Source organism: Elaeis guineensis, chromosome 2, assembly GCF_000442705.2.
Source record: "Elaeis guineensis isolate ETL-2024a chromosome 2, EG11, whole genome shotgun sequence".
NCBI classification, from domain to species: Eukaryota; Viridiplantae; Streptophyta; class Magnoliopsida; order Arecales; family Arecaceae; genus Elaeis; species Elaeis guineensis.
The window spans coordinates 70,825,014-70,850,907 of record NC_025994.2 but is presented as its reverse complement, the minus strand read 5'-3'; the positions used below and the strand labels follow the sequence as shown (position 1 = coordinate 70,850,907).

The 25,894-nt window shown below is 37.8% G+C and overlaps 1 protein-coding gene across 1 annotated transcript; it reads right to left on the bottom strand.

Annotated features, from left to right (window-relative positions):
* Nucleotides 1-106: 106 nt before the first annotated feature.
* Nucleotides 107-13,700, bottom strand: LOC140850979 (uncharacterized; the record flags this gene model as incomplete). Its single annotated transcript, XM_073251826.1, is given in 8 exon segments — nt 107-154; nt 1,730-1,811; nt 1,896-2,550; nt 2,641-2,978; nt 4,448-6,339; nt 8,534-9,270; nt 13,371-13,611; nt 13,614-13,700. Coding segments are annotated over 8 exon segments (4,065 nt in total), but the record flags the coding sequence as incomplete, so codon positions are not given.
* Nucleotides 13,701-25,894: the final 12,194 nt, after the last annotated feature.

Genomic DNA, 25,894 nt, shown 5'->3' with positions numbered 1-25,894 from the left:
GTTAAGCAACCAAATAGAGAAACTAAGAGAGTTAAATAAAATACTCTTACAAACACAATCTCATTTAGATAGATAATATTTAAATTAAGGGAAAAAGGACACTTACGCCTTTGTGGTCACCTGAGGTAGAGGGTAGCAACCGACAAACCTCCCTCTACAACATTGAGACATGTTGTCAAAGTTAGCCAATAGCACACATGTGACCAAAATTAATATGTATACTGGGGAGAACTAATACATATCAAAATAACATGTTTATTGGATCGGCAACTACGTTGATTGCTTCAAAGATGCATAAATTGCATTTGAAAAGGCCAAATTAGGATATATTTCAAAAAAAAAAAATTCCAAAACTAATCCATCAGCTATATCATAACAAGAAATAGCACCAAATATAACTCAATGATGACTCAAATTTAGTAATAAAAAAATTCTAATTTACCATTCTGCATATGCAATCAAATGGAAAAAGATCATAATCATATTCTTAATAAGATCATCACATAATTTTATCACATGTTTAGAACCATGCCCACAGTTCTATTCTCAGTCTCAAAACCAACAAGACCATTAGCAGCACCTAGCATTTAAATATAGTACTAACAAATGACAATATGGAAAATTATTGCCTTGCAAGGTAGTTTTAGTTAAATCCTAGAGCTTTGTAGTCAAGGAATTCTGCTCTGAAGACTCTGGATGGCCTTAATCCTACCCATATCACAGAACATTCTTTTAATGAATTATATCTCACAATTTTATTGGACATCTATATCGGAATAAAATCAAAGTATATAAATGCAAGAAATGTCTAAGAAGCGAAAGTGGTCTCTTCCAATTATGCAAGCCGTGAGAGTTTGGAATGTTGCCTGTGGCTGAAGCTCATATAGAGGTTTTTTTTCACCCTTCCAGGTTCCCTCCACCTTTTCATCACTATTGTCAATGATATATTAGATTAACATGGGGTTACAGTATATTTTTTTAGTTGAACTGGAGTTTGAGTGACTATCTTGTTTTTTCCTTTTGAGTTTTCAGCCATCAAGCCTATTGCTGCTATTCTACCACTGCTCCATTTAAATTTTCTAAGAGATCCTGGAAAAATTACACCTGATCTCCATGAGTTTAAATTGCATAAGCAGTAAGGCAAAAATCCCTACCTGCCAAAAGCCATCTAGGTTATATTGCACGCCCATTTTGTTACAAGGTTTCCTGGGCTAAGAATGTGTTCTATATAGCATTTACTCAGGATAGGAGATAGTCATAAAATGTTGTCGAACATTGGCTTATCATCCTATAATTCCTTAAGCTAAGCCTGATACAGAATAAGATATGTTTGCTAGCATTAAAGTTCCCAAAAGTTGATCTCTTTCCCCTAAAACAAAACAAACTAATCACACTTTTGCCCAATAAGCAGCTACAGATAGGGTAAAGCAAGAATATATCCATTTAGCAGCATCCTTCTTCTACTGTCTTTTCAGCATCTCTTACAAGCAACTCCTATAAAATTTTTCATTATTAAGAAAATCACTACCTAGTCTAGTTTCTAGTGATCAAATCACTGTTGACAAAGCAAAAATCATGTTAAGAATGCGTGCATGGTTGAGGACATTTGAAAAAATAAATCAGAAGCTACAGTTATAGACACCGTCCAAAATCAGAGAGTAGCAATAAATGGACTAAACTAATATTAAAAACTGCAATAAGTTCATAGCAAGACTCGTTAAGAACTCACTTTACTAGCTGGAGTGTTAGCAAAGGTTGTTTTCACATGCCGAAAGTCTGTCCTTTTTGTTACATCTAATCTAGAAGGCCAGCTGCAATATTATGTGAAAACACCACTTAGGAATTCAAAAATATGTCACAATGTAAACTTTAGCACAAAAGGGTAAAGTACATACTCAGCTGGTTCGGATAGAGCATTTAAATATTTGCAAGCAACAGAGTCCTCTCTAGTTGCATAGACCATACAGTAGTGAACCCCACTTTTTGAAAGCGCACCTTGCCACTGATGATGTAAACATGGCATACCTGTTTGCAACTTGGAAAATTCAGCAGCAAGTTGATGTGGTGGAGGAGAACTTGGAGGAGGTGGAATGGAGGGGGGCTGAGAGAGAGGTAATGGAGGTGGAGAAGAAGGTAATGGAGGTGGCACATCAGGAGCTGAAGGAGGTGGGGGAGCCACACTTGGTAAACCTGGAACAGTAACCATTTGGTCCAAATGTTGAATGGGACCTCCAGGCAGCTGTGAAAGTGGAGTTATTGAAGAAGGTATAAAAGGAACAGCAGGGCGTGTAGTAACATGACGATTGTCATTAGGCATCATGCCAGCAGAAATTTGATTCAGAGGATTTAGACCAGAATTGTCCCATGAATTGCTTGGAGTATGATAAAATGGACGAACAAAAGATGTTGTTTGAACTGGTGGTGGTACTATAGAGATGCCATGCGAAGCAATGGGTGGGCATGGTAAGCTTCCCTGCGCCAATATTTGTGGCTCTATCTCCTGCTTCTTGTACTGCCAGATTTGTTCACCAGCATGAGAAGTGGAAGGACCTTTTGACAAATCATCACAAAAACTGATGAGAATGCAATACATTTAGCCTCGAGAAATGGAAAAATTAGCTATTCCTACTACTGTCTTACCAGCAAATGATAAATCCATCGGCACACTGCTGCCAAAATCATCTACCTTTCTTGACCCGACTTCCAGTGTATCCGCATTGCCTGTCACAGTCCACTTTGACTGAAATGCTTGCCCACTCTTTGCTTGAGTGCCTAGCTTTTCCACATTTACTCTTGGGGATACGAGTTCATGGATGCCACTATCAGGTTTAATTGTGAAAGGACCAGCACAGGGGTTCCCTGATTTACCTTCCAAACCAGCAGAGCAGAGTTCCCCCTGGGATGAAAAGTATCCTGAAGCATTCAATTTCCTTGGCGTTGATTGTCGTTCATCATGATAAAAGCCAGCTTTGGAGTTCCTGTACGACATTAAATTAACAGCAAAAGGGTTTGTAGATGATCAATTCCAGTAGATTACAATTTATGCAAAAGACAAAGTTATTGCTAAAATTTGAAGCAACTCAAGTAAATCGTTTTTCCAAAATTCGGTGTACAGACTATAAAGATCCCTCCAAATAAGCCACAGGATATATAGCCAAGGTGCCAGTGATTAACTACTGAGATGACGATCATGAATGTGAATAAATTGCATCATCTTGAAATCAGGATAAGAATTTATAATGTACCGCACGGCTGTTCACCGGATATTTAACAGAGCAGGTATGACCAACTTTTGTTTAACTTAATCAAAACAGTAACAATATTTATATACCCTTTGTCCATCACACAAACATGTCATAGTGCATACTTCTTCGCACAAGAAGAATGAAGAACTATGATCCATGGGTCACAAATCAGTGAATGTGTGTGGATATGTGTGTTTGTGTAATCAGCAGCAAACCTCATCCCAATTTTAGAAGATTCCTTCTGGAACCGGAAAGAATATGAAGGTTACAGGGCACACTGTTGGAACACAGCTTAGAATGGTATCCAATGAGGAAGACTATAAATATATCAATATGAACACGGAAAGTAAAGAAATATATCTGTTAGTTATTTAAGAAAATGTGATGAAGGCAAAACATGCAACCATAATGGCATGTGGAAAATATTGATAGCACCAAGAAACTCAAATATATGAACATGTACAATTGTACATTAAAATTCTTCTTTGATGCACACTGAGATTCTCCTCTGCAGGCATGGGCATATATTAGTAGTTCAATTCTTCTTTTACTCACTCAAACTCTCCCAGATCAGCACTCTTAAACCTGACCCCAAACTCCGAAAGACAGGTAACATAAGAAAGTTCTAAATCTTAATTAAGAGTCTGAAAGGCCAAACACATTTTCCAAGATCCCAAAACTTTAACTCGCTCAACTTCTCTTGCTTATCCTTCCTTATTGTGCCTATCAAGCATGTTTTGGTGAAATTTCAAACATTGCTCTTGGCCTTAATTGAGACTCATATGAGCCCTTCCAAGGCATCAAAGAAAACCATTGTCGACTGCTTGCTCTTGTTCTATGCTTTTGATTTCCCTCAAGTCACTAGGTTTAATTATTAGTGAAGATTTCTTTTCCAATGGTTAGCTATTTGGGAACAATGGCACAAAAACTTGCATATTTAAAGAATTAGACATGTCAATTTCTCACACTAACGTGGACAAACAAAAATATGTAGGATCTTCCTCATACGCAAGTAGGAAGAAGGCAGAAATATTTTTGAGCCATACTGAGAAATGATATTTGCCGGTGTCAGCTCATTCAAGTGTTTTATGCATAATGTATGCCTTTCTCGACTTCAGACAGTTCATAACAAAGTAATTAAAAGAGGATACCATGTACACACACACACACATATACCAGAGAAAACAAGTATTGATTCAGACCTGAACTCAGTTTGAAGGAAGATGCCTGGACAATTCCGGATATTTTTCAAAGCTGTAGCTGCGGCATCCACACTGCTGAACTCAACATACCAGCTAGAACTTTGCATTCCTGCTCGTGCCAATCCAACTACAGACCCAACATTTCCAACAGCAACATTGCACAATGCCATCAAATCATCATCTGCAAAGATTGGTGAAGTAATATCTGGTAAACCAATCAAAAGAGTGCTTGTTGGTTTTTCATCTCTCAAGGCAGATGGATAGCATTTTTTTAATTTATGACTGTCAGAGAAACTTATACTCTGATTGATTTTGTATTTAGCACAAAGAGATGAAAATAAAGAAGATAACTGAGATATTCTGGTCCTGCTGCTGTCAGTAGAGCTATCTTTCCTAAATTCAACATGAATTGTTGTAGGCCCAAACCTTGCACCATGCAAATGGGACTTTGCAAGGTCTGCAACTTCACATGAACGGAAATCTATATAGCAGCTGCCACTTGGTCTATCAAAATGCCAACCAGTAACCTGTCCAAATCTTGAAAATGCATTGATCAATTCTACATCAGGGACAGAAGCATCTATTTGCCTCACAAAAAGCTGACAGCCAGAAACAAGCTTATCTCCTGTACATGCATTCAGTGTTAAGCTTTTATGTGGATACAAATGAGATCCACTCTCCCTACGCTGATACCTGATGTGTGCAATTGCATGAGCTGCTTCTTCTGCAGTCCTAAACTCCAACAGCAAGCCATGCTCACTCGCAAGATCAGTAACCACATGGGGGTTCCTCAATCCCACTGCCATCAACTCATGCATTATCTCATCTTTTGCCCATTGAGTTAACACCTTCCCAATATAAACATGACAGCTGTCACTGACAGCCATACCATTAACAACCCTGCTACCTAATCCTTTGTCCAAAAATTTAATATGAAGGTAGCCACCCCACAGAGAGGAACCCTGCATATACTCCCGTGCCTTCACAGCATCCAGTATGTTTCTGTATTCAAGCAAAGCAAAATCTTTACCAGAAAAAAATGAAAAATTATCCAAGGGACCAAAATCCTCAAACTGCAACCTAACTAATGTTTCAGAAGCATCACGGCCGAGGGAACCTAACCACAGTTGCTTAGAAGCTGAGAACACATCCAGAGATGCAGGATCCCCATCATAGTGCAAAAGATATTGATTGGAGACATGATTTTGTACAACTAAATTTGGTTTAGGAGATGGCAAAATTCCAGCTTCACCTCCAGGAGCAGATATAGTTGCTGGCATGCCAAGATCAACATCCAAACTTTGGTTCCCAACATGGGTTTCGTCCCTAGAATCATCATTTCTGAGATCTGGCTGCTTCCTGATGCCTGAACAAAGAAACTGATTGGTCGTTGATTCCTTTAGAGCAGAGATTTTCTCCAGACATATGTCTTCATGGCCTTCCGACTTCAAAGTACTTGCAGGGACCACCCTTTCACCTTCATTAGTAGAATTCTCATTTACTGATTGTATGTTAATCTCATGCGGAAACACTGAGTGGAGAGGCTTCATATTTTGAGCCGCACTTTTTTCAGCAGAATCATTATTCTTGGGTACTACATTAAGAATAGATGCTTCATGCACTCTCCAAGAATGGCCCCTCTTAGACACATCAACATGGCTATCATGCTGGATCTTATGGATCAAATATGGATGGTTGATATATTTTGATGGATCAAAACTATCCTCATCATTCTCTTCACAGTCTACTTCTCTTACTAGTTCTGCCAAAGAACCCAAAACTTTTTCCAAAGAGAATGATATTTCTGATATAGCTTGCTGTGTAAGTGATTCGCTTAATTTTTTATATCTCAAAAGAATCCAGCTTCTCAAGGATGGATCCCTATTAATTGCCTGCATATGAAAAGCCACCATCAGATATATGGTATATGCTGGCTTTATTCATCAAGGTAGAGCATTAAATGATGATATGACTATGAATAAAATTCAACAAAAGGATAATTCCTAAACAAAAGAGTTACAGATTCAGGCATAAACATAACCATCAAGCCTTGTCCAAACTATTTGGAGTCAGACTCTCTAGATTCTCATTCACCAAGTATTCCAATTTAGGGCCACTTCTGGTTTTAAGTTACAGATTCAAACCCTAAATAAAAAATAATTCTTTAAAGAACATTGTTTAAATTGTACATTACCGAGTAATTGAGTAAGCTTCATATCCTGTTACGAAGGAATGCAGTGATCTTTTTTCTTTTTTTGTTAACAGCAGTTCCAATTAGTCCTAGATATCAACCTAATTGATTAAAAAAGATGAAAATATTAGGGCACATTGAGGCCTCCATACTGATAGGCATTAGTTCCCATTAACAGATAATCCTAAATGATCGGCTTTTAAACAATAATCGGCATAACACTTTTTAAATGAAATATGTGTGCAAATATGGTTAAAAAAAGAAAAATACATACAATAACTGATACCAACTTGACTTTGCTATATTGTAACAACATCATTTTTGTGCTCAAATTATGATAGGTAAGTCCTACCAAATAACAAGATACCACTTGGGAAGGGGTTGGAAAAAGCAGACTTTCAAGATAGTATCTAACCACTGTATTTCCTTTATGTACATAGCATTGGCTTTGCTAATTGAACCTGACAACCTGGAAACAACTTGGACTCTTTAGATGCTTAGTGCAATCAACAGGTTATCCCTGAGTCGAAGCATGTAGGACCTTATCAATAGACTCAGGTTTGGGAGCCCCTCCACTCTAGCTTGATGTATCGACATGAACAACTAAGCAAGCCATCAAATTAAAATAATGCTGCTTAACCATTACTCTGAGAATGATGATGCATGTAATGCTTCCCGAAACATTTGAACACACTTGGGGGAAAAAACTTATAACTAAAAAATCTGATTTTGAAACAAAGAGGTCTAAAATTCAACAGATGATATTCTATTTTCCTTGAGCACAGAAATGCTGCAGATCTATCTTGATGGCCAAAGAGAAAAACTAAACATGGATTTGCAGAACTCTCCCCATGCCTAGCAAAACACAAATGTGCAACAGAAGGGCTCTTATGCTTCATGTATCAAGAGATATGAAGCCTTCTTAAGGACAACAAGGAGATGTATTTCTGAACAGCACACAAAAGAACGCAACAGTTGAAGCTCGGTCTTCACCCAATTGAATAACAGGAAGTAAAGAAAGCCAAGTAGATGAATCATCTCATGCCAATACACTAAAAGGAAAAAAGAAAGAAAGAAAATAGTAACTTTTACCAATGTCAGATATGACATAGAAGAATATACATACCTTAGCTTCTTGAATAAAGATCTATTTAACAGGAAATGAATTTATTAATTGTTCATGCAATGTGATTTTGACTGGAAATCATAGTGCTTGCAAGAAAAGTAGATTGATATAATATGAAATTTAACTCTTAGTGAAGGTTGATTGGCAACACTAATAGATGCATGATGAGACTTCATCACTAAAATACATACATCAAAGAATATAATAAAATATCAAATTCCAGAAGTCGATAATTACATAAATTTCTTAAGCACATACGAGCAACTTGTCCAGAAAAAAGCTTCATGGTTAGTTACAACTCCAATAAACTATATCATGAGTACTATTAACACCCAGATGAAATATGTCAGATTTAAACAATTGGTTCATTTATATCATCTAAAATTAATACACATGACATGCATAAGTACGTGCGCATGCTCATGCCCAACTACATGCATGCCCATGCTCATGCCTGCATGTGCAGGCATGCATGCACACACACTTATAACAGAACAGAGAACTAAATTCTAAGCAAATTACCATGATCGTGATCCATGCCAAATAGACTGTAAAGCAAAATATGAATTTTTTAATGTTTCATTCAATCAATTAGTAGCGTAAATCATGAAAACGAAAACACGAGCTAGTCTGAGGTAAGAGTCCCCAAGTTGAAGTTGGCTGGTTGAATGGTCAGAATGATAGGCACAGATACCTCCTGTAAACCAAGAACAAGAAGACAGGTAATCCATAGGTTTTGTGAAGATAATCAACACTGTTCAGGCATTACCATTCCCATAAATGAGCTGCTAGATTGTTGCAATGACTTTTCTGGCATGGTATTCTCGTTTGCTACAGATTTTGCATTGCAATTTGTGCCAGGCTCTGCTGAATCTGTGCATAGTGAAGTCCCTTCAAGTGTCTTCTCCAAGTCATGATTCATCTCATCAACATTTAGATGTGTTGTCACCTGCCTTAGAAAATAGTGCCCTCTTTGATGAAGGACAACATCAGTTTTACCAGAAACAAAGAGCTCAAAACAAGCTGCAAGTAAATTCTTTGGAAAAGCAAAAAATATGGAGAGCAAGCTAAGTGCTCGAAGTTCCAATAAGTTATGTAAAGCACGTTCTTTATCATCTATTTGCTCCTGCTTCAGCTCATAAAAGAATTCCATCGGTTCTTGCAGCTTTAGAATTTCCTTACTACCTATTTGATAGATATCCTTCCCCTCAAAAGTTGAAGTGAAAAAGGAAAGAACATTTAGGAAAACTGCATTGCAGATGCCCCGGATGACAGATGACGTTGGTGCCTCATATGATGCTGTGCAACATATATCAACTAACCCAAAAATGCATGCCTTAGCAGTCTGGAATGCCACCCCATCTACATCCTCTCCTCTCATTATTATAGCCAAGCTCCAATTATACATATTGATGGACACTTTAACTGCTGCTTCAAGAGCAGTAGGGCAGTATGAAGCATATCGAGGAATAAGCTCAGCTACAATACGTTGTACACTTGTGCAACCTAAAAAGCCAGAAAAACAGTAGAGCACATAGCCAAAAATGGTCAGCGGAACATCAGACAACTTTGAAAACCATTTAAAAAGGTAATGCAAATGATTCACCCTGTGAACTTAGTAACTTAGTAGAAGTTAATATGTGTGTGTGTGTGTGTCTGTGTGTGCGCACGCATATGTATGTATATACTTGAACTTCTGAAAGCAACAGGCACTTTTTATTATTAATTGTTGAGCAGCTGGGAACCCTAAGAAAGCTGAATGATTAATTTTTCCACCTACAAAATTACAGTTCTCTTTGTCAAGCTGTCCAATAACAACCTGCTGTCAACTTCCTTGAGGATTTCCATCATACCATGATATTTTGCCAAAAAATTCTATAACATGCCAGGGTAACATTCTAGGCTTTGAGTTCCATATCTCAAGAGTGAAACCATAAAACTTAGCCCTCAAGCATTGCCCCGACTACTCCAAGTCAGCTCTAAAAATCCTTCTCCTACAAGCACCTCCATTAGAATTGCACTTGTTCTCACGGCAAGCAATTCAAAATCTATCATTACAACTTTCACCATGTTATTTTAGGTTCCCATGCTCTTTCATGGCCCTTAGGGAATTCCATGCATCTCCTATTATTATGGCATTTGTTTTTGTCTTCATGCACATATACCATCTAAATCAATTCTCCCCTCTTTCTCCTCAATCAATGCAACTTCTATACTTTCTCTAATATACTATTCTTCATCTTGTGCCTATTTTTATGACAAATATGTCAAGCACCCTCATCCTCATCATGGTAATTTTTTTGTTTTTGAACTTTCCTTACTATCCAACTTCATAAACCATACACCTACATGAAACTTCTCTAAAAATTTCAAGACATAAGTAAATCATCCAATACCTTTTAAATACCTACACACCTTCTCCATTTGACAACAATTCTATTGCTTAAAAAATATGGTGACAAGTAGTATTTTTTTTTTTTTACCATCAATTTTAATGAGCTTTCATTCTTTTGAGGGCCTTGTGGTCTTTACATATTAGCTCCCTGCATTTCAAAAAAAAAAAAGTTATTTTAAGATATTTTATAAAAGTTATTTTAAGATATTTTATAAAGATCATTGATCAAAGGGTGCCAACTGGCCTAATTGGTAAAGTCTTTGCTTTAATACTAAAGATGTGGGTTCAGTTCTACCCTCATTCCAGGATTCTCCCTGTTCTAATCTTGAAGATGGAGGGAGGGAGGGAGAGAAATAAAGTAAAGACCTTTGATCTTTTATCTCAACCACCAAAATGGTTTCTCTCTCTTAGGTTAGTAAAGAGCCAAACTTAGGTCTGATCACACCTTTCCTAAACTCTAGTCTAGCCGTCCCTTTCCCAAGTTCAGCTATCGGTGGCTATTTATTGGCTCTTATCGACCATTTATGTTCAAGCACATGCAGGCCACCATTACAATCAACAAAAAATATTCAACCCAACTCACATAAAGTGGCAAGTTAAACAGATCACTAGTGACTTTGCTTAATGCTTTAATCATAAAACTATATCAAACCTCAGCTTGCACAATGCCTTTCTATCCAATGTAACTCCAAACATCACATTTCAATGAGCATCCAAGGGCCTAGCAAGAAGTTACAAAAATTTGAGATGGCACACAAAAATGGATATATATTGTCCCCTAAATTATTAAGTTCAAAATTTCAATTCCTAGAGCACCTATGTCATGGAAGTCCAATAATAAGCTTCCAGCTTTACCTTAAATAACTTTAAAAAACTGAAAGTAGAATCAATTGCTTCAATTCTCTGATCACTAACTTCCCAATATAAGCCATTGAACAAGCCAAAAAAAGGCTCTCAAGAGTACGTGGCACACTATCACACATCTTACAATAATAGTGGGTGAGCCTTGGTGCAACAGTACTCCATTGAAATCTAAAGGTCACAGGTTCGAGACATGAAAACAATCCCTCCACACACAAGAGTAAGGTTGCCCCAGACCCTACAATGGCAAGAGCCTTATGCATTGGGCCGCCCTTGTTTTTTCACAAGCATCATCTTTAAACCATATATTTTCATATTACATACTAAATAAAAGAAATTCATGTCATACAGCAAGAGCAGAACATATTAGTCAAGGATGTAACCACATTCAGCAATACAAGTAATGATTTTTATAGTCCTGATTAATAGCAAATGATGTCAACTCATGGATCAGCAAGTAAATGATCTTACTCAAGCCAGGATTTCGGAGAATCCCTTTAAACACAAAAGATGTAAGTTTCAGATGTAAAGGTAACCAGTCCAAATCAAAAAGACACCAAAGAATATAGCAATAATTATAAAAGACCATCCCAATGCATGAGGCTCCCACCACTGCAAGGTCTAAAAAGGGTCAGATGTACACAACCTTGCCTCTGCATGCAAAGAGGTTACTTCTAGATTTTCGAACACACGACACCTAGGTCACAATGGAGCAACTTTACCATTGCACCAACACTCAATCCAAAATAGCAATTATTATGAATATTATTAATGGTCCTCACTTTGTTTATAACTATTAGCACCTATATGCAACTACTAATGATTCACACATACACCAAAGTCACTAAAATAAATATGTCAACTAGAACACCATTTGTGTGGCCAAACTGAATGAATTGAGACCAAATTCTCTTCAAATTATTTGTTTATATAAAGCAATAGCACAATTACAAAAACTAAGGCCCTCAGAACTTTCCTTATTCAAAAAAAAAAAAAACAAACAAACATGTGCTTGGTAGCATACCCACCAGGGTTGACATTTCTATCAAACTCGGATTAATTATTATGATTGTCTACCATTACATTAGTCACCACAACATTGCTTCATCTTCTGAAAAATATGTAAAGGCCTTTAACATATCAATAGTCTCAAATGAAAGTGGTATTTCCGTTAAAAATGAATGAACAACCTCATTTTTCTTAACGGTAGTTAAAAACTCATCTATGGACAAACTATTTCCTCTATCTAGGCCTATCCAACAACCTGATCGGTTTAGTATCTGGTTTTCTTATTCTGGATCTGATTTATGGAAGGAGTTGTCTTGTTTCAGAATTCCAATCCATTAAAAATTCGCTCACAAATGCTTCTTTACGTTTTAAGTGCAAGAGTGATTAACAATGTTTCCTAATTATTTTTTCCCTTATCTTTGTAAGACAGAGAGCTATAAACCCTAGATACTGCAATGTCCTACAGGACATATATTCAAGAAATCATTTAAGACATAGCCTAAGGCTTTAGAGGTTTGAACCCCAAAAGCTATGGAATATCCCTTTCCCTCCTTTGTTCCATTATTTTATATTCTATTTCTGATTGCCATTAGTAAAAACCCCAAGTCCTTTCACCTTGGCATCCAAGCACAAATCTTGGAGAATGATCCTCACGTGGTTTCAAGGGCCACAACTGCAAGCATTGTCAATGATCTCTTTAATTTAACAAGAAAACAACAGTGTCCATTGGAGGCATGAATCACTTCTACTAAGTGGAAAATAGTAAGCTAGGAAATCAGTTATCAGATATATTAGAGAACTTGCCCATCAGCTTGCAGCAATTAGCATTATCTCGCTTAACATCCACTCTGATCAAGCACTAAGCACTAAGGCCAGTAAATATAGGTGTTCTCAGAATCACCGTACCGGTAACAATCATAATAGACCTCCAGAAATCCACCGCCTGGTCAAGATGTTAGGGCACTTATAATTAAGGGCACAAAAAGCTCCACCCTGCCAAAGCCACCAGTTCAGCACCCGAATGAGGGAATTTTCACTCCCACACCAGCAAAAAATCTACTTTTACGGACCTCTCTCAGAAGTAGGCCAAGGATGTTCCAGAAAAAAGGCATATCCCAGACACTGCAACAGGGAGCGGAACACCAATGCAATCAAAAGAAAATTGATTCCTATCAACATCCTATTCCAGATTCCATGAATTATTCCTGCGCCCAGTAAGGTCTCACCGATTCTTGTCTTCCCATCACGTTCGCGTAGTGCCATAACCAATCCTTAGTTGCTTTACGGTTTGTTTAGTACAGCAAGAAATAGAGAGAACGAGAACAAAGAGGAGAGATCTAACCTCTAGAGGCGGTGATGAGAGAGAGGTAGGCCTGTTCGAGGTCAGGCATGAGACGGGGGTCCTTCTGGGCGACGCAGAACGTGATCCGGCGATAGCACTCGTATAGCTTCCGTATCTCCTCCCTATTCCTCCGCTTCCGGAGAATCTCCTCCTGAGACGGGGGAGGCGGCGGAGCCACTGGCGGAGGAGGACGAGCGGGAGAAGGAGGGGGCGGAGAGGCGAAGCTCTGGTGGGGGAAGGTGGGGAAGGGTTCGGAGGCTCCGAGAAGGCGTCGTAGTGCTTGCGCTTCTTCGGGGGCTGCTCGGCGGACGCCATCGCGGGGGTTGGGGGGGTGGGGCAGGAGCGAGGGTTGCGAGGCGAGGGGTGGTGGCCGCAGCCTCGCTCTAGGGCTTTTTATTCCGGGCGGATTTCCGATGCTTCGCCAGGACGAGTTTAAGCGGCCACGTTTTCCCTGTAAATATCCAAGTGGCCACGGTGGTTCCGCGGAAAGGCAATAACGGGTGTGTTTGGCCGTCATCGGGAGTCTATGCTAGCACCGGGTAAAGCGCGTTGTGGGAGGAGGTATCCAGACGGGTTGATTTAGACCTTTCTTCTTTAATTGCGGATGATTTTAATTACATTAATAAGCCGCAAGAGAAGAGGAGAGATAGATCCTTCTCTAATAATATGCAATCCAGAAAATCCAAAGTTTTTATTGTAAGAAATGAACTGATAGAGCTAGGGTCTGGGAGTTATCAACGATTCTCAAGCCATCATTATCTAATTTTAATTGCCATAGATTTTATTCTCTCTTATCGTTGTCCTTTTCAGTTCGAGAAGTTCTAGTTATCATATCCGTGCTTCTAGAATATTATTTGGAAGGTTTGGAGGCTCTTAGTTCGGAGAGGTTCTATGTATCCGATCACCTATAAGTTAAAGTTAACAGGGCGCAGACTTCGAATGTAGAACTAGATGGAGGTGGGTGACATTTTTAGGAGATTGAGGCTTCTATTATCGAGCTTGAGCTCAAGAAAGAGAAGGTTGGTGGGTCTATCATCTAACGACCTTATTGAGCTCTAGAGTAGGCTCTCCTTGCTCCACTCCCTACTGCGGTAACAAGAGGTCTTGTGGTGGTAAAAGTTGAGGATTTAATGGATCAAAGGGGGTGATAGGAACACCAGACTCTTTCATCAATCGAAGATTATCAAGAGGCACAAAGACCACGTTCGGTCTCTGAGAGATGCTAAGAGCTAGTGGATTGATAGTGAGGATGATATCAGGCAGAAGATCCTCAGCTTCTTCGAATTGAGATGGATAGTGGGGCTGGAGGTATTGGGTCGTTCTTGACTCTCCATCCGGTCTTTGGGTCTCCACTTTGGAAAATGTTGCCATGACTGCTGCAATATCTAGGGATGAGATCTGGGAGGCGCTCTGGGCTTTAGTTGAGGACAATGCATCCGATCCTAATGGCTTTCCTTCTCTTTTCTTCGGGCACTATTAGGCTATTATTTGGGATGAGGTAGTGGAGATGATCTAGTAGTTCTTCGCCACTACTTCGATGCCAGCTTGTTGAAAGCAAATCTTCATCACTTTATTATCGAGGAGATAGGATGCTTTGGAGCCTGATCACTTCAGGCATATTAGTCTTTGCAACATCCTCTATAAGATATATACGAAGATTTTGGTGGGCAGGATGAAGCCTATCTTGCTCCGTCTGATCAACCTTGAGCAAGGGGTATTTGTGGATGGCCACAGTATCTCTGATAATATTCTAATTATCCAGAGATTTATGTATGACCAGAGAGTCCCAGTCCAACACAATCTCATAGCTATCAAGCTTGATATGAAGAGAGCCTACGATCAGATGTGTTGGAATTTTCTCTACTGTGCCTTACTGAGCTTTGATTTCACAACTGCTGGATCAATTGAATCATGGGTTGCATTCAAGCATCACCCTCCTCTATCTCGATCAATGACATGCTAATGGACTTCTTCCACTCCACCATGGACCTTCATCAAGGTTGTCCCTTGTCCCCCTACCTGTTCATTATTAGTGCCGATGCCCTCGCTTGTGCCTTGCGACCTTATCTCTAGGACGAGTGCTGGATCCCTGTGCCAATTTTTGCACTTATTATTTATAGATAACTACCTTCTATTGGGCTCGGCCTCTATCTAGAATGCAATGTGTTCAAGAGAATTTTGAAGGAGTATTGTGCTGACTCTAGGCAGAAGGTAAACCTTTTCAAGTTAGTAGTTTATTTCAGCCCTAGGACCAATGCTCGACACAGGCAGACGATTAGGAAGATTTTGAGGATCATGGAGGGCACAAGGGCCATGCACTATCTGGATGTCCTGATCACTAGATGGAGAGTTCGAAGGGCTATGTATTGACATATGTATCGATCCAGTAGCAGATAAAGGGTTGACAGGCCAAAGCACTATCCATGATGGCAAGGATGATATTGATTATGTCTGTTCTCAGGTCTATCCTTATGTATCTCTTGTCTAACACCATTGTCCCAAGGGCTTTCCTTCAAAAGCTCGAGCGGTTAGGACCTTCCTATGGGGCTCGCACTCCGACAAGCAAGGGGTACATCTTCTAGCTTGGGAGGTTATCTATCAGTCGATTAGTAAGAGAGGCTTGGCATATAGTCTTTGTGCATTGGGAGGCTCTGATAGTCTGACATGTCACTAGATTTCTTCTTCAACCAAATAGTTTTTGGAGTATCATGATGCATGCGAGGTATGGTGCATGGACCACTGAGGAGGATATTCATATTACTCGACGTTGCTCCTTTATATGGAAGGAGATCTGCTCTCATGCACCAAAGATTTTGGCCCTGACCATTTGGTAGATGGGTGATGGGTAGTCCGTGGACATCATTAGGGATAGTTGGGTAGCCAACCTACTGTTGTGCCGTTGGTTGACTTTCATCAGCATAGAGGTTAGAGAGTTGAGGTGGTTCAGGACTTACTCTGGGTAGGGAGGAGAGGATGGGATAGGGAGCAGGTGGCCCACTATTTTAGGGATCAGGTAGCATAAAAGGTGCTTTCCCTAGTGATACTTAGCCATGGTGGCCTCAAACATTAGGGTTTGGAGGACTTAGTGTACCTCACGGGTGGTGGCTGAGCTTTATGATAACTACAGGGTGAGCCATCTAAGAGGCTGGATGTGCTTGGATCTAAAGACTTAGGGTTCATTCGAGAGTAAACTTGTTTCTTTGGAAGGTCACCTGGAGTCACCTTCCTATCCATGCCTTATTGAGAGACTTGGGCATGGACATTCTGCCCTCCTATCTCGAGTATAGTTTGGCTAATGAGACGATGGAGCATGTCTTTCTTCTCTACTCGAGACCTACTCATGTTTGGAGGCAGGCCACCTTCCTCCCTGCGATATTTCAGTCTCGTGAGTCGATTCAGACCTTCATGGAGGTCCTAAGATAAAGCACTATGGTTGAGGCCTTTAGACTTTCTGATATTAGGGCGATCTATATCGCCTATCATATTTGGTTGGCCCAGAGTAGTGATGTATTCCAGACGAGATGGCAATCGTTAAGATTTATTTTGGAGTGGGCTATCATCAATCCGCTAGATCATTGACTACCTAGCTGTTGGTTCGACCTTACTAACTCAGGACATCTAGGACTCCCCCTTTGCTCATGCAACGCCTCATCGAGTCTTATTACCTTGAAGCTCCACCCCTCAGAGTTGGTTCAAGGTCAACTTCGATGGCAACATGTTTGGTATAGTAGTGGTGGTGTTGGCTTCATGATTCAGAGCCCTAACTCTGGGCTTATTATTGCTAATGGGATCCATATCTTCGAGCCCACTATCCCTTATGCAGAGTTGCATGCAGCTTGAGAGGGCACCGGATATGTGTAGTTAGTACTTGAGGTTGATAGGCTGGTTATTGAGGGGGGCTACCATAGTGGTGAGCTGGTTCGGAGGCAGGTGGACCCTGCCTCAGAGCACCCACTCATTTCCAACATCAAGAGGCTTTTGGGGGTTGCACCTTTGTGGGTATTAGGCATGTCTATCAAGAGATAAATAGTGCTTTAGACTGGGTTACCAACTTCATTGGTAAGCACTCCGGAGGAGCTCTTTGGATGGATGCTGCTACTTTGCCCCACTCTTTTAGGGATATTCTCTTCTTTGACCTTCTTGATTGTATTAATACTCATGTTGTGTGAGTACTCTATCCTAAAAAAAAGCCCAAATGGAAATCAGAATCAGGATCACAATCGAAATTGGAATGAATTGGAATAGGAATTGAAATGGCCATATCCCTCAAAGTATTTGACTCGTGATTATAATTGAAATTAGAATCGGAATTGAAATCAAAATTGAAATGTGAATCCTTAGGAGAGAGTTATGATTAGGTTTTTAGGAGGATCGAGCCATTCTCATTCTGTCTAAAATTAGAATCCAGTCCCATTCCTGTTCTAGGCTTGACTTTCCCCAACCAAACACCTTCTATAAAAAAATATCAAGGATAAAATTGGTAGTTGGAAGCTTAATTACATCAATTTATTCCCACGAATCATAGCAAAACCAGCTTATAACATATTTGGGACATCTTAAGAGAAACAAAGAGAAAGAGTACATATTCGGATAAGAAGTCCGTGCTGTTGGTTTTGTAAGATTCACAGTAGTAGATCTTAATGGAGCCTAAAATTGCTCTATTAATTACTTATAGGATATAAATAGGCCGGCACATTAATATTTGGCCATCACACACTTAGTGGATTATGTTTCTAAGAAAATGATGAACTAAGTTTTGGTGGAGAATGTAGCAAAAAATAAACTGAGCCTATACAAAGTACAAATTTTAACACACTTAGAAGAAAGATGACTTGTACATAATAATTACACTATGAAACTTAAAAGAATAGCCTAATGAAATATATAACTTTCACATAAATCATTGTAAGGATTACTATCCACTGCATCAACAAAAAAGAAAGTAAGGATGATCAAACAAGACATTCATAGTTGTAGCATGGATACAAAATGGAGTAATTTTCATTCATACATGGGGAGAAATAATAACTAATAACTTGAGCTTAAGTTGTTAGGGCCCTCTTAAATACCAGAAGATCTCATTAGAGGAATAAGATATTCCCAAAATATCAATTTAAAATTGTATTGACAATATATCTTTTTTTTTTGTTTCGAATGAAATGAGATGATTTTTACCCACCTTTTATTTATATTAATAATTTATTGAATGAGGTTGTGTTACAAAAAATGTACAAATAAGTTTTAGGTTGATCAGGTTCTACAAGACCATGTGTCTCCCTAGGTAGGAAAGATGATCGGACCATGTAAGGTGCTTTCAACCAACTATTTTTTTCTTACCATCTAACAAATAATTACCTTTTTGGATTATTTTGTTCACTAATTTTCTGAATTTTATATTCAAAACTTTTGCTATTTTTAAGATAATTTCAATTTGCCATTGCAATAAGTTGTCTGACTATTAAAAAGGATGATGCATCTCTACAAAACCTCACTTTGTACCAACTTCTCGAAGCGAAAGATTCTTTAACTTTGCTCTTGCCATAACATCCAGCATACTGTTGTTGCTAAACAATCCCATGCTAGTTTGGATACATTTTTTTTTATTTTCTAAGAATAATATAAATCATCTTAAAAAAGTTGCTAGTTGCTGAAATTTGTTGCAATCACCTCCCCTCTAGTGTGCGTTTAACTAAAAGTCTTATCAGAAAATATTATAGAATAATTTTTTAGCACTCAAATGGAGCCTCAAAGAATTAAGCAAATAATACATTTAATTCCAACCAAACCCAACAACCCACCCACTCCTCCTCTCCCCCTCGAGGACAATTTAAACAGCCACATTTTCCTTGAAAATGTCCAAGTGGCAATGGTGGTACTACGGAAAGGCAACACACAATCACTCATGAGAACCAAGGAAGCATCAATGGTAAAATTGGTACTTTGGCACTTAATTTAAATAGTCCATCTCGATGAGTCATAGTAAAACTAAATAATAACATATTTGAGATATTTTGGGGGGACATGGAGAAAGTGTACACATTCGAACAAGAAGCCTATACAACTGGTTTGCAAAGCTTTTCCAAATATGATCCATTGCAGTAGTAGATCTTGGTGGAGCCTAAAATGACCTTACTACTTGCTCATGGGGTATAAATGGGCTCGTATGTCGCACCCAACCGTAGGCTCTAGTATCTAACCATCAAGCATTTGCTGCATTATATTTCTGTGAAAAAATGATGAACAACTAAACTCTAGTTGAGAATATAGCAAAGAATAATTTGGGCCTAAATCAAACATACATGAAGTTCATAATTTTAACAAACTTAATGGGAAGATGACTTCCACAAAATAATTACACTATGAAACTTAAAAGGATAGCCTGATGAAACATATCAGTTTCACATAAGACATTATGAGAATTATCATCCACAATATCAACACAAAGGAAAGTAATAATGATCATGATTGATTAAGGGGTGATTTTTGATCAATGCATTAATATAACATAAGAAGTATTAAAATTTTTGATATTTAATCTCTATTATTTAGTATTTGATACTTCTTATATTTTTTTTCAGGAATCATTAGTTATGAAGACTTAAACACATACCAACTAGCAAAGGTCCCAATATTTATAGTTACCAAGCCCAAGATGAAGCTCGAGTCCAAGCCCTAGCTTGTCATGTGCACATCCAAGCCCGAAGATCACAATGCTTGATGAATGGAGAAGATTTCAAAGCAAATTTGGATGTAGAGCAAACATGAAAAGAGGTGTGTAGTTGTAACAAGCAACTACAAGCGAAATAAGGTCCATAAATCTCCATCGTCCGTCAAGAGATGTTGACCAAATAGGAGAGCCAAAGAAAGTCCAGGGTTTGGAGCACTAAGAGCCAAAGAAGGAAAGAGAAGGGTGGCTAGGGTTTTGAGAAATGTGGGGCGACTAGGGTTTGTGAAGAGGCTAGGGTTTGGGGCGCCAAAGCGTAGAAAGGAAAGAAGGGAGGCGTGAGAGAAACCAAGACCTTTGGGCGGCTAGGCTTTAAGAGGTCTTGAGGGCTATAAAAAGAGGTGCGAGTGGCCCAAGGGAAAAAAAATTGTAGAGAAGTAAGAGAGAGGAAGAGAGGGAGGTTGTCAGGTTTTGAAATTTTGGAAGAGAGTTTGTGGCGACATAAGGAGGTTCTGGTATTAGAAAATGCTATAGTTTCGAACGTGTAGTTTAAAAATTTTTTCTAAATCTTATGCAATAAAAATAAATAAATTAAAATATTTTTAATTTAAATACATACTAGATCTGATCTGAAAATCATAGCTAGGATCTTGACATGAATATGCTATCTTGATCTGAAATCTAAAAAAAATAATAGTTAGCAAAATCAAATCGGAGATCAGATCTCCATACCTTCAGATCCTGTAGATGTTCCAGATCGCAGCCATGTATGCATCCGACCTCTACTGATATCCACACAGAAATGCTTGATCGAAGCATCGAGATCACTGATATGCTAGTACCTTGCAGATCTCACTCTTCAGCCTTGGATCTACATCTCTTCTTCTAGATCTTGAAGAAGAAGATCGTTGCACAAATTCTTTCGTGCAGATCCGATGGGATCTGAATCAGATCACCAAGAAAGAAAGAAGAATTTTTCTTCTTTTCTTTTTCTCTCTCTTTTTCTCTCTTAGATCTGATCTCTATTAGATCTGGATGTTGGAGATGAAGGAGAGAAAGAAAGGAGGCGCTGGGATGAAAGTTATGCAGTAAGAAAGAAGACCCATAACCTTAGCACACGCCATCTTCTTTTCTCTTAATTTTTTGTCGCACACAAAGAAATCCCTCATGCCCTAAAAGGGATAAGATCAGATCTTTATCAAAATAGGGTATGTGTGGTGTGTAATAATGAAAAGAAATAAGTTGTGCAACCAAGAAGAACTGCGTGAGATCTCTCACGCAATTTCTTAGTGCACGCCCCCCTTTTCCAAAGTTTTTGTCATACAAAAAATTATTCCATACTCTAATCTAATCTAATTAGAAAGTTCTCTTGATAAAGTATCTATTCAAATCATATTTGGATAGTTGTCTTAAAGAGAGAGAGTCCCAGAAGGATGGTTGGCGCCCCTCTTCTCTTCATGCGCGCAAGAAAATAAGGAATGCATCTCAACACGCGCCCTTCCCTTCTTGGCATGAAGTTTAGAGAGAGAGTCCTAAGAAATCTGAACTCTCTAAGTCATGGTTCTTCTGGTTCAAGTTAGATCTTAATCAGATTCAAATCAAATCCGAATCAAGTCGAATTCGAAAGACTGTTAAGCCTGACCAATCAAACTTGAAATCCAAATCTGATTTGGATAATTGAACCCAATTAACATTAAATTAAATTAAATCTAATTAAATTAAATCTGATTTAAATTAATTAAGACTTAATTCATAATTTAATCAATCTCAATAAAATTATAATATTTATAATTAAGTCCCTGCACTAATAATTAGTAGCTGTCAAAACTGTAACGCTTACAAATTAGTAGTTTCTAAAATTTAAACTATCAATCCGATTGATAATTTGAATATGACTTAAGCCATTAATCAGGTCATGCTCTTTTTGTGTGTGACCCCTCGGATTTTATTCTGTCTGGCAATGAGATATACCATGATCTCCACTACAGTATCATCAAAATTTCTTTTGATGGACTGGAACGATTCCAACTCACCTCAATAAGGATCGTTGATCCGAAAATGATCCTAGTGAGTTCTCACGATCCACCAGTGATGCCTAGCAGTATGTAATGACAATCCAGCAAAATAAAAAAGATGAATTTCTAGGTGCAGTTATTGTGTGATATAATCCCTTTATCGTGAGTTCCGACTAGATGGAGGTCATGGAAAACTCGTCAAATTCCATCATCAGTCATATGCTAGATTGGCTCGACTCGAGTTCATTTGTGAATTTCATGAATTTTTTTTTAGTATTCACACTTACTCTGGCTAGAGATTTTTTGAACTCAGTCTTGTGAATCGCATAAGACTTCTTCTTTTCTACCAAGATTGATAGATTTCATCTAGGTGCATCCTAATCCAAACAGCGAACATGAACCTACAATAACCAACATATATAGCAAAGATCCGAATGGCTAGGGACCAAGAGAATATGTAGTCAAATTAAGTAGCCTCACTATGAATAACCAACATACCACATGTCAAAGAACTAGTCATACTACTACAGTATCGAAAAAATCACTGACGAGTGAGTAGACATTCAAGTAGTTTCTCATATTGGTCATGCTCAATGCAAGTTATTTTCTAACAACCACATGCACTCTCACCCCAGTGTCTCACACTGCAGACTCGAGATTCATCTATCTTAAAGAGAGATGATCCATGCACCGATCTTGAATGGATTGATCACTGTCCTCTACAACGATCCTTCGATCAAAAATATTTAGAAATTAACCACTAATGATGTATGTCTCAAATTCTCAACATCTTGAGAATATACAAAATCATCTTTATTAATTTCTAGGACAAATCATAGACATATATGACATGATTGATTATAAAGACTGCTCGTCAAGTACAAAATATACCTTAGAGAAAGATATGTGTCGGCTAAGATTGGCTTCTAGGACATACATCTAATAAACTCGCACTTACACTAAAGTCAATCTACCATATACTTGAGCTCCATCTTCTGAAGACAGACTTTTATGTTTAGCTGGCTAAGTGACTCGGGCCTATCACATCCTATGTGGAGTCTACTCTCTATATCTCTATGTATTTCTACTTGAGGTAATCGTGTATATCCCTGCTCTATATGCATGGACTTCTGGTGAGATCTTGGCTCCTTAGTAAAGATTATGGACTATTATCTTTGCAGTATAATGTCAAAGCATATAATGTTATGACATCTAGTTCTGCAACTATCATAAGAATCAGAATGCATCCTACACACTTATAGCATATTCAGCTTCCATTGGTCGATTGCCTAAAATCCTTCCACTATACTAAACCAACATAACTTAAGAATACATACTAATATAGATATTCTACTATCAGTATCAGTATATCCTCTCACTCTTAGCTCTAACCCTTCTTCAAAGATGAAGAATAATCCCTTAGTGCTTCTCAAGTACTTAGAGATATTTTTCACAGCATTCTAATACTCTCAGTTTGGATTCGACTAATATCAGCTCATGACTTTTACAGCAAGATATACTAAGTCGAGTACATAGCATGGTATACACCTATGTCTAAGAGGATAACAGATCTCTCTTTGAGAATTTCAATACTGAACTCTTGCAGCACCTCTTCTTTATACTTGTCCGTGAAAAATAAATATCTTTTCAAGATCTATCTCTATAGATTTTTATTTTCAGAATATTTAACTTAGGTCTTTGATAAAAAAATTTTATATGTAACCACATCATAATCAATGTCAGTATGGGACCCTTCAACTGACCTTCATGTAACTATATGATTCCTCCTTATTTTTGATGAAATCAAATAATTTGATTACAACAATTCTAACTTCGAGATTTTCGCTTAAATCTATAAATAGATTTTCGCAGTGTGATCTCTATCACTATAAGTGAAATCTATAGGCCACTGTAAATAGATACCTTTCAAAGATATCTATTTAGTAGGGCTATCTACACATCCATTTTTTGAGATCGATATACAACATCATCTCGTTGTAAGTTTTGGGATCATTCCTATATTCCTAATCTCCCTCAAGAAATACTTTCTCTAAATCCTTTGTAAGAATACCAAGTATCTTTCTAAAGGATGAGAGATTCTACTAGGTCTATGAGGTGGAGAAAGTATTACATATACTGGCTCATCTTAAATAGGTTGTATAGGTCCTGTGACTCATTATTCTTTAGAGATCTTCTCTTTGAGTTCATCCTCCCACTATTTTTAAGAAAATGGTATAATTGCTCACAATCACATTGTGAATCACTGAAAAGAAAAATAACATTCTAAATCTTTTTAGAATATCCTATAAGCAAGTTCTCATAGATCTATCCTCTAACCTGTCCATCATATCATATCTCATATGATGTGGTGAAACCAACTTTAGAGAGAACCTAATTTAAATTTCAAAAATTCAATATTGTTTCTAAAGAAATAATAGTTAAGTTAGTGATATTCATGATGGACCAGACCATATCTTATATAATGCCAATGCTCCTCAAAATACTCTGCTGAGCTGAAGTGTATAAGGAGAATTTCATTATGAAACTATGTCATTCTCTCTAGATAATCGATAAATTTTTTATTTGATATTGCATCCTCGATCTGATCGAAGTACCTTTAAGATTTTTTCGATTTACTTTTCTACTTCTCATCTGAATTCTTTGAACCTTTCAAAATCTTCATATTTGTATCTCACATACATATAACTATACCATGATTGTTCATTGATAAAGGTGATGAAGTAGTGATAACCTCCTAATCTGGCTCATCAAATGGGCCATGCACATCGTATGTGTACTAGGGTGAGTATCTCAGTGATCCTATCCCTTTGACCCATAAAGGATAGTTTGGTCATTAATCCTCAAAGAGATGATTCACAGACTAGATATGACTTTAATAGTCAATGAGCCCAAAAGTCTATTTTTTCTAGTCGACAAATCATTTCTTCTCATATATGATCTAGCCAAAAGAACCATCTGTATACTTCAGGTTATTTGATTTTAGATCTCTCAGATCCAATGGCATTCACTATTTGTTCAAATAAGTTCACAAATGTATCACCATGCAAATGATAAAAAACTAAATCTAAAACAATAATCATCGAGGTTAGGTGCCCATGGCCACAGTATAACTTTTGCACCATTGCCGACTCAAAAGAGTCATTTCACCTTTTTTTAGTCCTCTTCCTTCCTTAGACCTTATACTAAAATGCGTAATATGCACAAGAGTTTAATGAAAAAAAAATTGTAAGATCAAATTTGAGCAATTTGACATATCTTCCAAAAGCGTGTCAATATTTTTTTAGATTCTCCAGGTATGTACCTCTGAATTTTTCAAAATCCCTTAGTTGCCAGCATATTGATCAATTCAGTTAAGGTACTATAATATTTATTCATATAATAGTTTCACAAACTATCCGTATGAATCAAAAATTATAGGATCAAATCTATTAGTAATTTCTTATGCATAGTCATGTCGAGCTTCTTGAGCTCTTCAATGTCTTTGATCATCGATCATGGATAAATTGCCCATCACGCATCTCATGCACTGTGCAACTCTAATCATCTCATAACTATTGTATGAATCAGCATATCATTGGCAGTCTATATGTCTTTATGCATATATTAAATTTTATCAACTATAGAATCCAATTTATAGTGCCTAACCTAATTGTCAATGTCCAACCATTTGTCAAGTATAGCTCGCTGACCATGAATTCGACAAGCTGATGATATTGGGTTAACCTGATTAAGAATATAACTTAATTTTTAAAAGCTAAGAACTATTTTTAGATTTTTGAGTCAGAATATGTAATTGATTTTGATTAAGTGGTTGATATCTAAGA